The sequence below is a fragment of the Zootermopsis nevadensis genome, unplaced genomic scaffold (assembly GCF_977971745.1).
Source record: "Zootermopsis nevadensis isolate Lab colony 2312 unplaced genomic scaffold, Znev_1.0 Znev_ptg000002l, whole genome shotgun sequence".
Lineage (NCBI taxonomy): Eukaryota > Metazoa > Arthropoda > Insecta > Blattodea > Termopsidae > Zootermopsis > Zootermopsis nevadensis.
Genome location: NW_028259134.1, coordinates 5,223,576 through 5,243,631, shown reverse-complemented (window position 1 = coordinate 5,243,631; position 20,056 = coordinate 5,223,576). Strand labels below are relative to the sequence as shown.

Below are 20,056 nucleotides of genomic sequence, written 5' to 3'. Positions count from 1 at the left end.
GTGTTTGATGTTTTCAGTAACAAATTGACTTCAGAAATTTAGAAACAGCAAAATAAAAGTCCTAGCCACTTATTTCAGGAAAATGTTGACTGATTATGGAAAATATGCATCTGGATTTTGGAAGGGGTGATATGTCCATGATTAATTTATTTCTGTGGTTTGTCTATAGGTGGGCCTAACTTATGGCCTTTACAAAGACAGGAATGAGGTTAAGGAGCAGAAGATAAAATGTTATCAGTAAATGGTGTGGCAGAGAGGTACACCTAGCAGGATCTTGAAAAAATTAGGGTTGCACTTTGACCATTTGAGGGCCGACGTTCAATAGAACTTGGAACAGGATAACCTGATGAAAAGACAGCACGTGCACTGATGATGTCATCTGTGAAGACACCAGGTTGTACAGCTTCCAGGAGTGTTGACCAAACTGCCAGGAGCTATAATGTAGTACAGAGATCATGAAGGCCCATGCCAGCATTCATGGGTGAAACTAATCTCTTAACCTCCTTGTGTAGTGAATCAGGTGACAACTATGGCCCTACAGGAAGGCTGTCCTCAGGATCCTCACATGAGTGAGACTGGTAAAGGGTGAGTTCTGGCATTGACTGTTGGTGCTGTCATAGTTGTTCTGTGACAGTACTTGGTGCATCTCAGCTCAGTATAATCACATACAGACATGATGAAGAATATCAACGTATTTCCACAAGTATCATGGCATCTATTATGACGGTCAACAGTGTTAGTTCACCAAGCTACCAATGGGACATGCCCTCATACCTTCTCTCATGCAACACATTGCTCAGACCACAGCTCATCACCTACACTGTCACTACAATGCCTCCATGATGGCATACCATTGCTACAATTCAGCACCTCAGCCTCACCATCAATTCAGCGAAGTCCCATCTCGTGCCTGTCATGAACGTCATCTACCTTGGGCTACAGATTAATATCCCAGAAAAGACCATCACCCCCATACCATCCTGTTTGCAGTACTTGCTCAAACTTATATGTTTGGAAAACCAGAAAGTAAGAGAGCAGTTGGGAATGTATGTAGTGTGATCCAGCAGGAGGGGGAGACCCAATTCTATACCAACATTTATTTTGATTTTTTGGAAGGATGAACTGAAAGTGAAGTTTGATGAAAGATAAGTATAATGAACCCCTGGTTTCCATTTAACATAGAGAAATTATTGATCACTTGCATGACTACACCTTCAAGAACGGTCCTTCTCCTTGCTGCTAATTATAAATTAAATGTTAAGGCAGAGCAAGGATTAAGAACTGTGAACAACACATTTGAACACCACTATACTCCAAGTTGGGTATACCTTTCTGCCCTTGTTTATTCATGTGCTGGAAACTTTAATTCATGCAGATATAATTACAAATATCATTCACCATTCCTTGTTCAACTTCTTTGCCAAATATTGCAGACTAAAGGTCAGCAGTTCTGCTTCATATTTTAAAGTTACAATATTTTATGCACCCACAAGAATTTGAGAGTTTATTCTTCAAAATGTGAAAGAATAGTTTTCTCATGCTGAAAATCCTACAAAGAAAGGAGTCTAAATGGTGTGATCATATTACATCAGTGGACATAATACTCTCATCCTCTTGAACATCCCTGACTAATTCTTTTCCAATAATATCGTTGTATCTCTCAGCTGGACAACCCTTGGGTTCTGCAACCTTCACTTTGACACTGTCTGCCGTAATGTGGTCTCCTGCAGACAAGTCTCGAGCTGCCACAAGAGTCTTCCCAAGTTTGTTATAACATGGTTCCTCACTGGGCTGAAACTGCTTGATTGAATTTCCTAGTGCAGCTTCAACAATCCGGACCTGATTAACAAGGTCGAGGAATTCCAATGGCGTTAGCGAACACACGTGATCACTGCCCTTCCAGCTCTTATCTAAAGTGATGTGTCTCTCCAGCACCTATGAAGCACAAGATCATGTCAATGCACAGCATGTGTTTGTTAGCATAAGCATGGGGCATCATTTTCAAAGCATATTTTAAAGAATTGTGTCTTATTTCTGTAATGTGTACCTATTCTTTGCCAAAGTGCATAACTTGAGGCATGGTCTGTCTGCATATTATCTCTCTGAAAGAACTAAACAAATTAGTGGTTCAAATGCATAAAAACATCAAAAATGCAGTACATATTTAAATTTGTACCTGGCATTTATTGGTTACCTAAAGTAGAACTCTGGACTCCTGTACAATGGCCTGAATTTTTTAAGTACTTGATCACAGAAATTAGGTGTATCTTCAGATCTGCAGCTAAGACTTTCTCTGTTGACAGCAGGGAGAGATGACCCAGACTTTGAGTAGAGCAATTGTAAGTCCTGATGCTTTCAAGGTTCAAAAAATTTTTTTTTAACTGAAGCCACTAGAGGTGAATTGGTTGATACTAAATTGGCTAGTTTATAAGTTTGTTCAAAAGTGGTAGCCATACTGTTGCTATGAAACCATCATAAGTTCATTTTCCTTTTAAGGTTTCTGAGCCATGAAGGCCAGTTAATTTGTTTCTCAGAAATGCACAGCTAAAGATAACATCATAGACTTCGATCAGTTTTCATATAAGACATTCAGCAAAGGTACCCTTAAAATTGTAGGCTTCAGATTTGGCATAGTTTAATAAGTTAAAAATTCCATTTTTTTCCAGCACTTGTAAAATGGGTTGAAAGATGATTAATGATGTCAGTTATTATGCAGAACTATCATGGCTAGATGCAGAGCCCATATACAGCACATCCTCCTCGAGCAATCAAAGAAGTGAGTGGTAGCAGAACACCATATCGATTTTGATGGTATGACGATACTGGGGACTGCTACTAGGTACATGTATTGTTCATGGCACCCAGTAATAAATATATTCAAACAGTCTAGAGCAGGGGTGGGGAACCTGCGGCCTTAAGGCCACATGTTGCCTTTTAGGTCCTTAAGTGCGGCCTTTTGACTGAATCCAAATTTTACAGAACAAATCCTTTTATTTTTATTAATACATTTTTCAAGACGCCCTTAAGGTCACAAATGACGGATACCCATCTAGAGGATCAACTGAAACTGCAGACCTCCATGCTGCAACCAGACATTCAAATGCTTTCTAACAAAAAGCAGACACAACAAAGTCATTAAAAGATTAGTTAACTTTAAAATTAACAAATAGTTTTCATTTTTTTATGGTCAGCACGACAAACCCCCAGCCATTGCTAGCTTTCCTGACCAGATTATGCTACTCATTGTAGCTCCCCAATTTCCTCACGATGCTGGGTTGGCACCGGTCCCATACACTGGTCGAAAGCTCATGAGAAAATTTCTTCTCCCCCGAGACTCGAACCAGCGTGCATTCCGGATTGCCGGTCCGAAGCATGATGCCTCAGACCGCGCGGCTATGGCGCGGGACTTCTCTTGGTTGAATATGATGTAAAGGTAGTAGATTCATTTGTGGTAGAAAAAGTGCACTGCATTCATTAATGTTGCTAAGGCTCTAAGAAAGAACAAGTTTTAATTGATGCACATAGTAGTGCATGTAAAGGGAGAGTGGATATACCACCAATAATTTATAGTGACCATTCAAACATCTGTAATTAACTGATGCCCCATCATATACTTGATATACAAACTTATATTATAAATTTAATTTTCAAACTGCATTTTTTCATGATTAATCTGTATTGTCCATGTGTTGCAGCTTAGACATGATACAGCTTTCCATGCATTGTACTACCATTAAACTGTTAGACTGAAAGTCCAGTTGTGTGGGTGTTTAAATCCCCAAGAACTTCTGTCAGAATTAATATCAGTAAAACCATCAAATCTCTTCTGAATTTTACCATCATGAATGCACCTCAAAGCAAACAGCTGTGATTCCATTTGAATATCAGAAGTCTCATCCATCATAATGGTGACATAAGGTGCTTCTTGAATTTTTTAAAAATGTTATCTAGCATGTTTTCATGGACAGCTTTTATCAGACTATTTTAAGTGGTTGATGATATCCTTTTGAAAACAATGGCCCTTCAAAGTTGCAAGCATTCAATGTACTTACCTGTGTAAATCATATTCATCATGACCTTTAATTGGGAGTTCATAATTTTTCAGCAGGCAAGTCATATCAATTATTTCAAAATTTCTCCATTTTCTTTTTTGTAAATGTTATACTGTGTTCTGAAGTGAAAACGTAGATTTCAAAAGGCAAGAAGTCGCCTTTACAGGACTTAAAGGTTCTTTTTTAGTTATTCTCATAGCCTCTAATTGGTGGAAAAGGGAAAGTTATGTCATACTCAATCATGACTATGATCTAACAACATAAAATTAAAGATATGAAAGCAGCAGGACTAATTTACCATCAGCACAAAAAACTACAGTATAAACCTCATGAAAAAATACAAAAAAAAAGAAGGTATTGGTTCACCGCACAATATGACTGTCAGCTCATCATGACACACACCACACATCTTGCTAGAACAATGTACCTGAAGAGAACCATATTCTGTCTTTCAGAGAAAAAGCAGCATAAAACTAAAAAATGAAGAGCTTCATAACTTGTGCTCTTCCCCCCCATTACTGTTAAGGTGATGCATGAAAGGGGACGTGATAGGTGCAGCACATAGCATGCATAAGAAAAATGAGAAATGCAGACATAATGTTGGTCAGAGAGCTACATGGGAAACACAGTCGTATATAAAGAACTACTATTAAAATTGATCTTACAGAAATATAGTGTAAAGATGACAATTTGAAAAGAAAAGAAAAAGCTCTTATCAGGGTCCAGTGGTTGTTCTTTGTGAATACAGCAGTCCTAAAAATTATTAAATTTCTTGACTGGCTACATAACTATGCGCATATACAGGGAGACAGTGCACCATTAGACCACTGTTACACTCGGTCATCCTGTCCTACCTGTGCTCCCATTGCCACTGCAGCCACTGATATAGCAGTACCCAGCTCGTGACCTGAATAGCCAATAGGAGTATCAGGAAACTCTTGTTTGTACGTCTGTATCACACGGAGGTTAACATCCTCTGCAGGGGTAGGGTATGCAGACACACAATGCAGCAAGCAAAATTGAGATTTGGCAGCTGTCAGTAGATTGTATACAGAATGTACTGTCTCCATGTTCTGCATACCTACAAGAGAAATTAGTCAAAGGCATGGCTTAATAGGGGTGCCAGGGACAGAGAATGGCATGTGAAGTCTTTCTATCACAGAGGAAACTGCAATAAGTATGTTTGCTGTGGTATGGGTAAATCCAACATTAGAATATGGTGCATACGTTTCAAAGTAGCATGCCATTGTATTAATTTGTGACTGGACATTCTCATGGCAGGGAAGATGTCTGGGTTTTAACAACATGTGGTAGATCTACCAGTCCACACAGTTTTATAATCCAGAAAACCAATGTGGACATTGTATTAATTTGTATGATTTACATTAATTAACAAAATCATAGTGGTTGAAGCCTAGAAAATATCTGATACTCTTATGAATGGCATCTGAAGAAAATCACTAGTGTTCCTTATGGTTAGCTCACTCACCTGTTGACACAACCAGTGGTACTTTTTTAGTGGCTACATGCTGCAATAATGGGAAGTTATTGGTATCACCAGAGCCAATCTTCATAAATGGTACTGCTAATGAATACAGGGCATCTGCTGAAACCTTCAATGAGACCACACAATGCATAAAAAAATGGTGGTACCTCTCACCTGAAGACGAAGAAAGAACCAGTCTCTGAAACATCGTGGGTTTTTAAAGAAAAGACGAAGGAAAAAGTCCTGACAATGAATGATTTTAAGTGTAAACTACCATTGTCAGAAACCTTTAGAATTGAATTAACAAAAATAACAGTTTTTATTCTATGCAAGTCTTTAAATATGAATTATATTGGGAACATCAACTAAAACCAAGAACATATTTGATTCTTTTGTAGCTAGGCAAGTCCATAGACTAGGACCCAGCTTATTTTCCAAAGGCAGAATCTGGACTCCAAAAATGGGGGAGCAGATTCAAAATTCAGGTTATAAAAACTGACCATGGTTGGCAACTGAGGTAGATGGAAGTTTCTACTGAGGGTGCTTTTCTTTGCCTCATCCCTTAGTAGAAAGTTTAGCTTCTTGGATTCTTTCGGAATTATAAAATTGACAACCTTACCCTCTTTGCTATAACAAATTGTGGCTAGCCAATGGGAGTTACTGCCCCAGCTTAAACTAATTGTTTAGTCAAGAAGTGGTATATGTCTCAATCTGACTGATCAATTAGGGGTCATCAATTTTAATTTTCTTGTTGTGTATCATTGTATCATATTGCAAAAAGGAATGCTTCCTTGCCAGGGGTGATGCAACAACTCTTAGCTCAGTTTACAGACATATCACATGCACTTAAACATTGTTCTGCAACAAGTTCAGTTAATAAAATTCCACAATAAGCTTTTAAAAACTTAACTTAAATTGTGCATCACATGAAAAATAAGGATACTGAAGAAATTAATTTCAATGCACTTTATCTTACACTGGTAGTTTGACCTTCTGTGTAGATTCTGTGCTGCGAACTTTAAAGATGCCATTTGCGTATTTAAACTGCTATATTGCCACAAATAATAACCAAGATTATCATATCATCCTCTCTATTGACTACATCCTGTATCCGAGATAACCACATGCACAAACGGCCTGCTAACCAGCCCATAACTATACCCTACCACTCCATCCACCTTTACCTCAACAGGTAAATGGCACCCAACCACCCGTTCTGAATATCCTCATTTAAACATCATACCAATCAGGCAGGAGCATAAAATAATCAAACAATAACAACTTTGGAACAGCATTAAAGTAGTGGAGAAGTTCAGATATACTTTGTGTGTAGTGTACATCGTTCGAGTTTTACAATGTGTCACCTCTAATTTCATTATTCATGTTAGATACCATGTCCATAGCTGAAGCTGTGAAGATGATTCCAATTTTAAATGCATATCTCTGAAGTTCTCCAAACTCAGAGTTGGAGAACTCAAGGTACTGCTTATGTTCTCCATATGTACTGCCCCAGGAATTGGGTCCAGAATAGGGTCATTCAAGAGCTGCAGAATTGAACTTCTCATGTAGACATGTCTTCTGGAACTTCACACAGTCTGCACCACTTTCCTAAAGGAATTACAAATAGTTTACAGGTTCCCAACTTTAGAATACAGTAAACAGTTACCAACACATGTTTGGTCATGTCAATATCTTAATGACATACATCAATAACTGCAGAAATAAAAATAAACATTTTTGTAAGGTTTGTGCACACTTTTATATTTATCCAACAAATCTAGATTTTGTAGTTTCACATAACTGATTCAGTCTGTTATATTTATGTAATGTCTAGTAACATAATAATAATAATTTATTTTCATTCCATGGATCCATAAGACAAGTCAGATGACAATAGGATGTGGAAAAAGTCATAATAATAATAATACAATACATATTATAAAGTACAATTCAAACTATTATATAAATTTCACATAATACAAAACAAAGTATTCACCTACAGAAATGATAAGCTACAAATAGATCTACCCATTACACACAAGAAAAATTTATCATTTATTTGTAAACAACATAAATTCATTGACAGAGTAAAAGGAGTGTGTAATTAAGTATCTTTTTAATGCTACCTTAAATTGCTCCTTCTTATTTACAAGACTTGTGAGATTTGATGGTAGACTGTTGAAAATTTTGATTCCTGCATAATATGCACTCTTCTGAAAGCATGAGAGGTTGGCAATTGGTCTATGAATAAAAGGTTGATTCTGTGACAAGTTTAGTGGTATAACACATAATGTGGATGTATGCTAAAGAGATTTGTAAAGCTGCTTTCTAATCTGTTCCACGTGGTCCCAATTTCAAAAACTTGATAGATATAATTTCACATTAGAAAAACTTAAAAATTGTAACAACATTCACACACTTTTTAGTACTCTTATTACATTAAATTAACGGCTTCACAGCATATTCAGACTGTCTCTTCAGAAAAAACTGAAACACAATATTCACATCTTCATCAATGATTTCCTTGTATATAAAATAATAAGTGAAATAGAAGATCATACCTTCCTCACCTTTCCCACAGATAGTTTTTTAATTATTTTTAACATATGTATATGATTGATATTCTTCCTACCTTTGCTGCTCTTATTAATGATTTAGCTATGTCCATATCTCCTTGGTGATTCTGTCCAACTTCAGCAATTATGAAACATGGATGGGATCCTCCAACCCATTTTCCAGGAGCTAACTCAATCTCTTTTGCCATTGGTGACAAATGACTATTTCTGCAGTTCTACCTGTACTTTAATACAAGCTATAATATTATATAAGTTTCTCACAATATGAACTACTTTACCAGGAAAACTAGGTGACACTTGAATATAAAACCCAACTTGGAAAGGAATGAACTTCACATACTGTAACAATAAACTTTATAATCTTAGGAATTATTTGTGATGACTCAGCTGTGTTCCGTGGGCAATGGGAAATTATCTGTGGCCTTTCTGGGCCCAAAGGAATCATTATCAATCATACTTCCGACGTTTTCTGCACGTCAGAAAACGGGCTTTATAAGTAGCCTTCGTCTTTCATGTTAATCGAAAACATGCATGCATCTACATAACGTTAAAATTATATTTTTAACAACATAAATTTCTGGGCACTTTTTTTATCCATCGTAAATTGCTAGATACAATTTGTATACGATCACTAATATTCTAATATCTGTGATCGCTACTGCCATTTATGTGACACCAACACAACCAACATTGCGCGCGGTATGTGTTATAATAGGTGTGCCCAAGAATTTCCTACGCAGTATTGAAGTATCTGATAAGATTAAGGAATGCTGAAATTGGTGCAAAAGACTATCTGCCTACTCTTAAATATCTGTTAGTACAGCTTAATTCAGGAATATATAATTATGCAGGCCTTCGTGAAGTGACGTTGGCATAACTGATTGTTAACCTCGTATAAGTTCAAAATACGGCGCTAAGAAATATAGATGCATCAGAAAGCGGTTAAAAGTGGCTTCATTATTTACATTGATTTAAACTGTAATGTTGTGTGACAAATTGTTATGCGATAAGACAGGTATGTTCATTTAAACGTAATGATTGACGTATATACACGTAACATTTTGTATTGGCCTAATAATAATTATAAAATTATAAACCTATTTTCCCTCCATTATGTGTGTTAAACTATACGTTACGTTAAATTTGTCGGCGTTACAAATCTAGCGGAACATAGTGTCCAAAGTTTGTTTTATGATTGGTTATATTGGAAACAGTTTTTTTACAAATGTCTGTGTTAGGCCATCATCAGTCTCTTACATTAACCCCTAAGAAGTTTTATGGAAAAAACAAAAGTGGCAAAGTATGTGAAATTGGGGTTGAGAATTTCAGATCCAAAAATAATTGCAAAGAATTGCAGTTTCAGAAATGGCCACGTCAGTTGGATCCATCAGCAACATGGAAGATTTTCAAGAAACAGCAGGAAGCATTAGTTTATGTGCAAACAAAGAAGAATGGTCTAATGGCCTTTGTGTTTCAGGATAAATTTGGATGCCGCCTGTTTCTGGTTGCCCATCCAAGTGTGTTTTGGTTCTATGACTCTAAAAGAAGTAGTGAAGATAGGAGTTCGTATGAAATTATCTTAGAGCATGCAGTGTGTAAACTCTACTTTGATTTGGAATTTAGTATTGAATGTAATTGTCAGCATGATGGGAACAGAATGGTGGAATCATTCATAAAAATAGTATCATTTCATATGAAAAAGGAATGGGATATAACTGTTAACAGACATCATGTGCTAGATTTAGATTCAAGTACGGAAAAAAAGTTCAGTAGACATTTGATATTTATGTTGCCAAATGCTGTCTTTCAGGATAACTATAATGTAGGAAATTTTGTAAAGAACATGTGCAGTGAACTTAGACTTTATATTAATGAACACTCCAAGAAGGAGGTGGGTGCAGCTGAAGGTAAACATTCCTATGGAAATGTTGACAGGTTGCATGTCTGTGAATTGCTTGTTCTGGACAGAAGAGGTACATACAGGTTGTTTTGTGATGAAGGTGTGTACACTAAAAACAGACATTTTCGTTTGTACATGTCTTCCAAACGGAATAAGAATGCACCACTAATTGTTAGCAAAGAAAATCAGTACAAGCCTACAAGCATATCTAGGCAGGATAAAAGTGAAGACATGCAATTATTTCTGGACTCACTTATAACCTATGTCCCAGTGGATACAAATGATTTAAGAGTTCTTAAATATGGACATTGTGTCAAGCAGGAATTACAATTGGTTTCTTGTCCTAAAGTACCTTTTGAGGGTTTTGTATCCAGTTGCGATGTGGAATCACCATACCCGGAGGTAGATAAATTTGTGAATAATTTAATTCTTCCGGGACGGATCTGGCGTTGGTTTTATTTTAGCAGTGGTAATCATATTGTCTATGATATTATAGGTTATCGCTACTGTGGCAATATAGGTCGTCAGCATCGTAGCAACAACATCAAATACGTAGTGAACCTTACAGACCATATCTATTACCAAAAATGTTATGACCCAGACTGTGCAAATTATCGTTCTGCAGAATGCACGTTGCCACCAGAAGTCACATTTCTTCTTGAAGATGACAGTTTTCTTAAAACTGCAGAAGATGATTCAAGCTTTTCAATGACTCTGGGACATTTTGGAATATTAGAAGAAGACTTCCTACAATTAATGGATGCTGTGGAATGTGTTGTGAACAGCTCTCATAATATTTTGCATCCAGAAGACATTCCTTCAGTTCCATCAGAGTTTCCTGAGTATGGACTGTCAGATCATGATGTGTCATCAGCCCTGGATATTTTGGACAATTCTAAGTGTTAAAAATACGAGATGTCTCAGCAGTAACCTCAAGATAATATTGTGATCCATATCTCTTTTCAGTGACCATGTCTGTCAGTGTATCTTACAATGATGATGAAAATTCTGCACCATTCATGAAAGAACACAATTCTGAAGTGTCTGCACATGGGAGTCTTCATCACCAACAGAGAAGTGTGCTGCAGGATCTCAGCTTTAACTCCATACAATCCATTAATCATGACAAGGTAGTTCTGTTCTTTTTTATTCACTACAAATAAGGTTGCTACATAAACAGTTCAGTCTTTTTAATTCTTTCATGGTTGTAATCTAAAAACAGCTGAGTTCACTGTGACAGAAGAGAAAACTGACTGCTAATTGATATTCTTAATAGGTGACATCCTGTTGTGTATATTACTCATTAATGTTTTTGGATACCATCAGTACAATGATATAAATATTCATTTCAATTACAGTAGCAAAATGTTTCCACTACTTGCTCTAACAGCTTGCTACCTTCAGGTGCTCAGATGCGTGGAATGTCATTGTGTCGCCTATCCATTATGTGATTTATATATTTTAGTATATATCATTGACATTCCATGCATCTGAGCGTGCAAAGATGGCGAGTTGCTGAAATATGTAGTGTAAACATTTTACTGCTGTAATTGAAGTAAACATTTGTATAGTTGTGTGACAGTATCCATGTAACTTTAATACTGGTTGATATGCTTTTGTTTACCAAGGTTGTTCAGAAAAAGGGAGTGGCGTGCATTAAAGTGCTATGCAGTCCTGGTTGAGTTGATACTGAAAAGTTTGTAGCTTTAATTATATTTAAATTTTAGTAAAAATTGTTAGTGGACAACTTTGTTAAAATTTTAGGAGTGAAAAATGTTTACAGGCCTGGCATTAAATGGTACACAAATAATAAACATATGCCAAATATCATCTGTTATAACTTAGTGGTCTTTCTCGGAGACCTGACCACAATTTTCAGTCTCTCCTTAGGTAAGTCAGGCCACTATACATGATACAGCACTGAAAATCATTATGTATCTACCTGAGTGTGTTTGTTGACATTAAACATAGTGCATTGTCCATTAGTTACAGCAGGAAGAAAACCTAAATATTGAGGCATATGTTCTTATGCTACAAGCTACATGTAATGGAAACTTGCAGCCTCTGGAATCATAAGATGCCTGTAGTCTGGTAGTTTACCAAAGTTTCAGAGGTCTCAGAAGACAGCCATCTTCTGACTCACTGCTGTGAAAACCACAAATACTGCACTAGAATCATGTCTTTATAATGAAATGTGTTTTAATAGAATGTTCATATTTTGTAAATGGAGATGGGCAAACTTAGGGCCAAGGCTCAGATTTTCGATAGGTCTAGGAGCCACCTTCAAGAATGAATTGGTATGATAATTGTATAAATTTAAGATTTATATTATCTTTAGTCAGTGGTTATAAAGTACATAATTTTCACAGACTCAACTGTTAGACATGATAGCTCTGAATACTTTCCACATCAGACCCAGTATTATTTGTCAATACGCATGCTGACATATTGTAGCCTCAGCTTGAAAGTACCAGTGGTCCAGTGTTTGAATGGTGACATTCTTTCAGTGGTTTAACATTTTTTATTTATCACATCAAGTCATTCAGTTTGTATTGTACTTCTTTTGTACAAACATTTGTGCAGAAAGGCTGGTTCATCTATGTCTGCACTGCGAACTGCATGACATCACAACAGTGAGGCACTAATGTTAAAATATGTTGTATGTGAATGTAGAGAAAACTCTAGAAAGATGCTTCCAAAAATAATGGGTGTCATGACATCATAATTCCAGGATTACTTAATATACATAACAAATAGATCAGTTATTTTCAATCTTTTAATTACCAAGGACCCATTTTATTATTATTTATCTTGCCTTACATTTTGTTTACTTGTTAAAGATCCTACTATCCAAAAACTGTTTTTGTCAACTAGTAATTTTTTTCACACTTTCCATCTTCAGATAAAGTACATATATATTTTTTTCAAATTATTATATGTACCTTTGTTAATGCATATGAATCATGCAAATATTAACGATCAATATCACAGCATGAACATAAATCACATTTTCTAAACTCACATGAGTTTGCATTTGTGCAGCAGCACAATTGGATTCATATAAATTTGTGTAGGGGCAGGGATTTTTCTCTTTGCCGCCATGCCCAGATTTGCTCTCGGGCCATTCTAGCATTCCATCCATTGAGCTACACCTCACCTTTTTTAGTTCCAGAGTTAAACATATGTATGTGGAATCGTCCATGTCTCCATACCTCAAGCACAGGCACAACTTCAGGTCTACCTTACATATGTGATTTGATATTGAGAATGGCATGCGTTACCAAAGGATCGGAGAACAGTAGCCTACTTTGATACAGTTTGCACAAAAAAGTGGGATTTTTGTTTTCATGCGTGAACAAACGATTTTGAATCCGTTGGCGAATGAAATATATTTGAATTATTTATTCTGTGGTACAGAAACGTGTTAAGAAAAGCCGCCTGTTTGTGAAATACCTCAAGTGCTAACAGCGTACGTACTGGCCGCATGCACATTGCAGATAGCTGGACCAATGGTGTTTTTAACGTAGTTCAACAGTTTTCCACGCATGCTTATTCAGTAATGGCGTGCATGTTGGTTGTGCTGTGACATGGAGGCGGTAGATAGCATATTTTTCGGCAGTATTGCGTTTAAAACACTTTAGTTAACTTTTACTTAGTATTGTAACTTCCTCGACGTGTTTTTTAGATTTATTGTTCCATTCCAAGTTCATTCAGCAGGAGAGGTGAAGTAGCACTGGCTTAACGCAGGTAATATAGCGTTGATGTTCGTCGTGTTTTGTATTTCGTCTTCTTTTACAAGTTTATGCATCATATTAATGGGATGTTATTTAGTTCGTCTGTTAACGTCTTGCCCCGTGTGTTAAAGTTTCTCTGTGAGTAGACAGTTTTCTCTCGAAGAATTTGATGAAGGTTGGTGAAACAGGTGTTCCGAGTTCGTCCATTACCAATCTTCGCGGTGAGTGACATTTTTATGTAGGTCATAATGATTGTTTGGTGCAAAAGATTCTGCCCAGAATGATTTTAATTTGTTAAATATAGGTGTTTTTATTTCGCCTCATTTCCATCGGTATAATTCAAATAATACTCGTAGAATTACCAGTACCATATGCTTACACAAATCTTCTATTTATGGCACTGCAAAATGAATTTTGGGCGGGCAGTTTTTGCATCACCTTTTGGACGTTTTTATTACGACATACTGAGTTCTTGTAGCTTAGTTTTGGTGTAGTGTTCTTTGTTTTGCATTGCCTTAAAGATTGTTTCTGTGAACTTTATTCTAAAATACCCTGGGAATTGAAGATAAAGTAATCCATTTAGAAACAAAATTAGGCAGTAAAACTTGAAAATGCTTCTGAAACTCTCGGATAGCCCTTGCCGTGACATTTGTATGTTATCGTAAATACATGTGTAATAACTGCAAGGGCTACAATTTATGTCAAGCTGAACACATTGTTACTATTTGACTAAATGGTCAATGTAAACTTCATGCTCTGCTCCATAGAGGTAGTTGTCCTCTTGGAAGATCAAGAAGGTACAAATGAAATAGGATAGAATTTATTTACAATACATAGATCCTTCATATGCTTAAGCAAAGAATGTAGAACATGTCCTAGCACAAATACAGTTCTTGTGTGTAATACAAATAATTGACAGTTATGACAGTAATTTTATCAACTACAGCATTACCACAAAAATAATTCCACAAGAAAGCATAACCACCATTGCATACATGTATTTATAATAGCTGAGAATTTTTGATTGAGGTAAATTCTTCTATGGATTAGGAGTGAGACAGGCAATAATACTCTCTTAGTGCTAGCTTAAACTCCTTTCTTTTGTGATTCAGAATTTTTATAACGGGGGGGGAAAGATTATTGAAGAACCCTGGTAGCTCAATCAGTATAGTGACTGACTACGGACTGTACGATTGGGGCTCAATCCCCAACAGTGGCAGAGAATTTTTCCTCTAACCTCTGCATCCAGACTGCCTCTGGGGCCCACCCTTCTTCCTATCCAATGGTACTGTGGGGTGGGGGGGGGGGAAGCACAGCCAAGGCATGACATTAACCACTCATTCCCACCTAGTCCAAGGTTAAGAAAGAGTAGGACCTATACCTCCCCCCCCCCAAATGGCCTACATGGCATATAGTGGGACAGTGTTTATTTTACTTTAATTCCAGTATATTAAACTCTTTTTTGATGTTTATTGAGCTTTGTGTTTGGCACATAAAGGTTATATCTGTATCATGTAACTATGCTGTGGTTATCCGAATTTGTTTCTGTGTTGTCTGCTGCGAATGATGATGATGGTAGCAAGAATTTGCCAACTAATTGATTATTACATTTCTTAAATAATTCCCTACAAGGGGCTGTCCTTTTTATGCCTGTCACTGTTCTAATGATTTTCTTTATAACATTCAATGTGAACTCAGCAGAAGCTGGGAGGCAAATGGGCATGTGGATTCATTCATAAATGCAACCTTAGGGTCTTACGGAGAAATCAGAATTGACCTAACACACTGATGAAGGTTAGAGGATAAGTTGAGAAGAGGTGAATATTTTGCAAATTGAAAACTAGAGCAGATATAGAAAAGTCAGGGAATCTGCCCAAATTCTTAGTTTGTGGATAATTGCCAGCAGACTCCATAGATGGCCCCTGTAATGAAAATGTTAGCATAGTTGCTTTGGCCATCTGATTTTTGAGTTGGTTTAATGGCGTTAGTTATGCCCTTAAGGGTTTTCTAGTTCTGTGTCTTCAGATACAATTTATAATTTTATTCTAATGTCCTCTTTTTATCTCCTATCGACACTGCTTGGTTTCATTGGTTAATATAGGTCTTATCAGTTTACTTAAAGTTTTCCAGAGATTGGGAGGATCTCTTTGTAAGAGGGCCCCACAGAATAAGTTTGTTTTATCACCTGTGGCAGTATTTTAACATACAAAATGATGGAGACAGTCCATAAGAAAAACTGTTAAATACCTTTTAGAGTTATTTTACTGGATACCGTCTTGAACCTCTTTATACAGACTGACCGAAAAGTCACGCAACCCACTCCTGACACATGTTCTGTTTGTCAAAATATAAATTGATTTAACATCAAAAAAAAAAAGACAATGTTATATTAAATGTTGGAAATTTCCACCACATTCTGTATTGTCACTTAACACTGAAAGTTGAAGGTTCACTAGACAAGATATTGTTGATTTGTTTGGTGCAGGAGAATGGGGAAAGTTAAGTTAAATTCACGTGTTGCAACTGCGAAAAAATACATCCTTGCACTTTGACTGTTAAAAGACAACTGACAGACTGGTATGATTAGATTTTGTGTGTCGGCTTTTGTATAATTAGTGACATTGTGTATTAATTATTTTCAATTGTGTTGAATTGCAACCATCCATAAATATTTTAATGTGGGCTGTGTGACTTCCGTTACTCTGTACATGGTCTTGACTTCCTTTTACTAAAGTTTCGTATGAAGGGGTAAGTAGATTTTTGTAGGCTTAGTTAAATTACAGGTTACATTTTCTTTGACTGGGAACTAAAGCATGGCTAGTGCTTAATGATGTATGAGAAGTGTTTTGCTTGTATATCCCACTTGTGTAGAAAACAGTGGTACTTTGTGCTCTGAAGTCTTATTCCTGAAAGCAGCATTTTTAGCTTTCATGCGTACAGCATGACTAATATGAACTGGTGGGTAAATATTAACCAGGCAACTAAACCCATGCAGTTCAGCCTTTCACGTGCTAGTAGCGCACTCAGATAGTCAAGAAATTTCCCACTTTTTATGTACCCTGAAGGTTTATTATTGTGTTCTGAAGAGCTGTCATTAGTCCCTGTCCGAAGCCTGAACAGTTCTGTCTATAACCATCAACCCTATTTCCCTGAGATCTATTTTAATATTATCCTCCCATCTGTGCCTAGGTATTACAAATGGTCTCTTCCCTTCATGTTTTTCAACGAAATTTGAAATTCATTTACCATCTCTCCCATGTGTGCTACATGGATGTCAATCTTGAATCAGACCATTATTTGTGCCCGAGTAATTGGATGAGGCTATTTTGATTTATTTCTGTGGCTTTGACACTATCTTGTTTCCTGCTGTTTCATTGTTATCTGAAGTACAAAATTCATGCTGATTGAATATGAGATTAAATTAGCAGTGTGGTACAGTTTATATTACTGCTGGACAATTTAAATACTTTATTTTTGAAAGAGAAGCAACACATTTCTATTTAATGTATTTTTGCTTGATTTTGTTCTGTCAAATCATGGCAGTTGTGGATATGAATTTTCACGAAATTTTTCATCCAAAGTAAAGCTTGTGAGCTTTTTGGGAAGTGTAACGGTTCTTCTTTTTCTTTGCTTTGTTGCCAAGGTGGGATCGGGTTTGATGAAGGATCTTATGAGATTCTTATGCTGGGTTTACGGGGTTTAATTAAAGATCGCGTCAGCTGTGTCTTTAGGTATTTATTGCAGGTGATTGCTGAATTAATTTCTCCGCGCGATATTGGTAAAAGTTAATGTACTTCACCGATGCGTCCGTGACAACGTTTCAACCTGCAACAACTGACCGACGACGGACTCTAAAAGAAGTTTTCTTCCAAATATATTAATTTCTCCCACTCATTCCGAAATCTGAAATTTTATAACATCATTGGTTCGACTTCCCTCATTGTTTTGTCATTGGTTGAATAATTTAAATTTAAGTCAGAATAACTTTTCTCTGATTGGTTGTTTTGACCCTAGGTCACTTATGCCTACTTTTGCATAAACCCAATTAATAGGGGTCCGACCTCCTAGGGGTGAAATACTGCAATGGCCTGTCAAAGTATCCAGTTATAAGAAGTTTTGAACTTATTGAATGTGGATTTTTCAAAAGGACAGTGACAAATATAGGTCTTTGTTCCGCTGACCCTTCGTGACATGTGCGGGTGTGGATGTATTGAAGATGGAAACATTACTTCAACTTTGATGAGTGGTCATAGTCTGAGCTCGACCTCATGACTAGACGATTACAAATGTTACACATTTTTACCACAAACAATACAAGGGAGTCAGCTCATTAATATTTTTAAGACAGAAAGTTAATGCTTTGAATACATAAAATGAATTAAATGCCTGGGTGTTACACTTGGTGCACTGCAATTTTACGTCTGAACAGCTTGTGAGAACAAAGCAGCTTGAAGAATCGAGTGACATGACTTACATTGTACAGGAACTTTCAACATGAGCTCCGAATTATGTTTGAGGCACAAATAGTTTACATAAAGCAAAACATTTTGGGTTGGGTCTTCTGTTATCATTAAATAAATGTACTTAAAATATTTAGTGCTTGTTTACTGGATACAACTCATGACATCCCAAAAGTGTCCAATAGTTTATATTTTAAGTGTATTAATTTTTATTTTACACTCGGTTTCTCAAAAGTTTGTGTTTGTTGGGAAAGAAATTGTTTAATTTTTGTGTTCTGCAGGCACAAATGTACAAGAAACAGAATTATCGGGGAAATTAACGAATTTTCAGATTTGTTGCAGGCTGTAATCAAAAACTATATTGGCACCTTACCCTGCACGTTACAGTTGATTCAAAATTATCTTTCTAGTGTCTGAAAGTTATTGTGACTGGGCTAACAAACAGTAGAAAGTCCCATATTGGAAGATTTTTGTTTTAAGCTTATCAAAGTTCACTGTTTATGCAGTTTAAGACTATATGTACCAAAAACAGTATTCACTCCTATCTCAGTCTTTTTGTGATGTATGGAACTAATTGTTTTGCTGTGGAGTTGCTTATTTTCATGTACAAACAGCCCACACACTTCAGAGGAATTGAAACTAAACACTTAGCTGTCCATTTCAAATTTTGCAGAAATTATTCACCTGGTTGCATCAGACATAAGGTTTCAGTGTAATTTATATTTTGTCAAATAGGACGTGTGTCAGGAACGGGCTGCGTCACTTTTCAATCACCCTGTGGGATGAATTTCTGTTGGTACGTTCTTCCTCCAAACCAGCGAGGGTGTATAAGAATGTTTGAACGTTCAAAAATCAACATGTTCAGATTCCCGTTATTTTCGTATTTTTAAGCAGTGGCATGCGCGAATCTGCTTGTACCAGCTGTCGGTCACACGTGGGTCTCGGGCCAACGTGCCACGTGGCGCATGGAAATGGTAGTGTTAGCCAGCCAGCTGTCTCCCTTACTCGGGACATGTGTGTCAGTGTGGACATTAGCGGGGGGTGGGGGTAGGCGCCAAGTTGAGTCTGCCTTGGGTGGTGTGGATTTGTCACCCTTAAAACATTTTATTAAAGTCGCTATACTCCCGGTCGACATTTCATAAGTAGAATGTTGAATATTTGTGGAGCGTCGTCACAAAAATGTTTTCAGGACGCTGCTGAGAATTGTTTCAGTGAAATCAGGTCTGTTATAGCAAGAATCTTTACTCTTTACTATTGCTGAAAATCGGAAGTTCAAGAGTCATCAAAGTCAGGGCTCTGTTTATCCCGTCACACCTGTGCGGGGTCTGCTCTTCGATCTGCCTTCGAGTGGTGGGAATATGAAAATATATGAAGATTTTTGTCTTCTGGATTCTTGCGCTGCGTAGTCTGGTCGATGTCCACCAACGTTTCGGAGGTCATACTGCCTCCGTCATCAGGGCGATGAGTATGAAGAATTCTGTCTTCTGGGTTGTTGCGCTGTATAGTCTGGTCGATGTTAACCAACGTTTCAGAGGTCATACTGCCTCCATGATCAGGGCTGTTCTTAGTATGAAGATTTCTGTCTTCTGGGTTGTTGCGCTATGTAGTCTGGTAGATGTTTACCAACGTTTCATAGGTCATACTGCCTCCGTCATCAGAGTATGAAGATTTCTGTCTTCTGGGTTGTTGCGCTGTGTATTCTGGTAGATGTCCACCAACGTTTCGGAGGTCATACTGCCTCCGTCATCAGGGCGATGAGTATGAAGATTTCTGTCTTCTGGGTTGTTGCGCTGTGTAGTCTGGTCGATGTTAACCAACGTTTCAGAGGTCATACTGCTTCCGTCATCA

The 20,056-nt window shown here is 37.0% G+C and overlaps 3 protein-coding genes and 1 long non-coding RNA gene across 5 annotated transcripts in view; 2 read left to right on the top strand and 2 right to left on the bottom strand.

The window, feature by feature from the left end:
- Positions 1-1,312: 1,312 nt before the first annotated feature.
- Positions 1,313-8,780, bottom strand: NANS (N-acetylneuraminic acid synthase). The gene is given in 5 exon segments (XM_087355025.1): positions 1,313-1,935; positions 4,907-5,133; positions 5,542-5,737; positions 6,931-7,146; positions 8,171-8,780. Coding segments are annotated over 5 exon segments (1,128 nt in total). The 5' UTR covers positions 8,303-8,780; the 3' UTR covers positions 1,313-1,578.
- Positions 8,781-8,980: 200 nt separating this feature from the next.
- Positions 8,981-20,056, top strand: part of tacc (transforming acidic coiled-coil protein) — a 64,870-nt gene continuing 53,794 nt past the window's right edge. Inside the window, exons 1-2 of the mRNA XM_022062349.2 lie at positions 8,981-9,129; positions 10,981-11,144. Of these exons, the coding sequence (XP_021918041.2) occupies positions 9,096-9,129; positions 10,981-11,144 (198 nt within the window). The 5' untranslated portion in view covers positions 8,981-9,095. The remainder of the gene's footprint in view (positions 9,130-10,980; positions 11,145-20,056) is intronic.
- Positions 9,138-10,974, top strand: LOC110829048 (DNA-directed primase/polymerase protein). The gene has a single exon (XM_022062352.1). It carries the CDS (start codon positions 9,340-9,342, stop codon positions 10,918-10,920), a length of 1,581 nt encoding a protein of 526 aa, XP_021918044.1. The 5' UTR covers positions 9,138-9,339; the 3' UTR covers positions 10,921-10,974.
- Positions 11,146-14,330, bottom strand: LOC110829050 (uncharacterized). Of its 2 annotated transcripts, none has more exons than XR_015536911.1 (2): positions 13,172-14,330; positions 11,146-12,159 (listed from the first exon to the last, which is right to left on the bottom strand). It is a non-coding gene; the product is annotated as an uncharacterized LOC110829050 (long non-coding RNA). The 2 variants fall into 2 exon arrangements; XR_002542839.2 differs by having other exon boundaries at positions 11,146-12,156.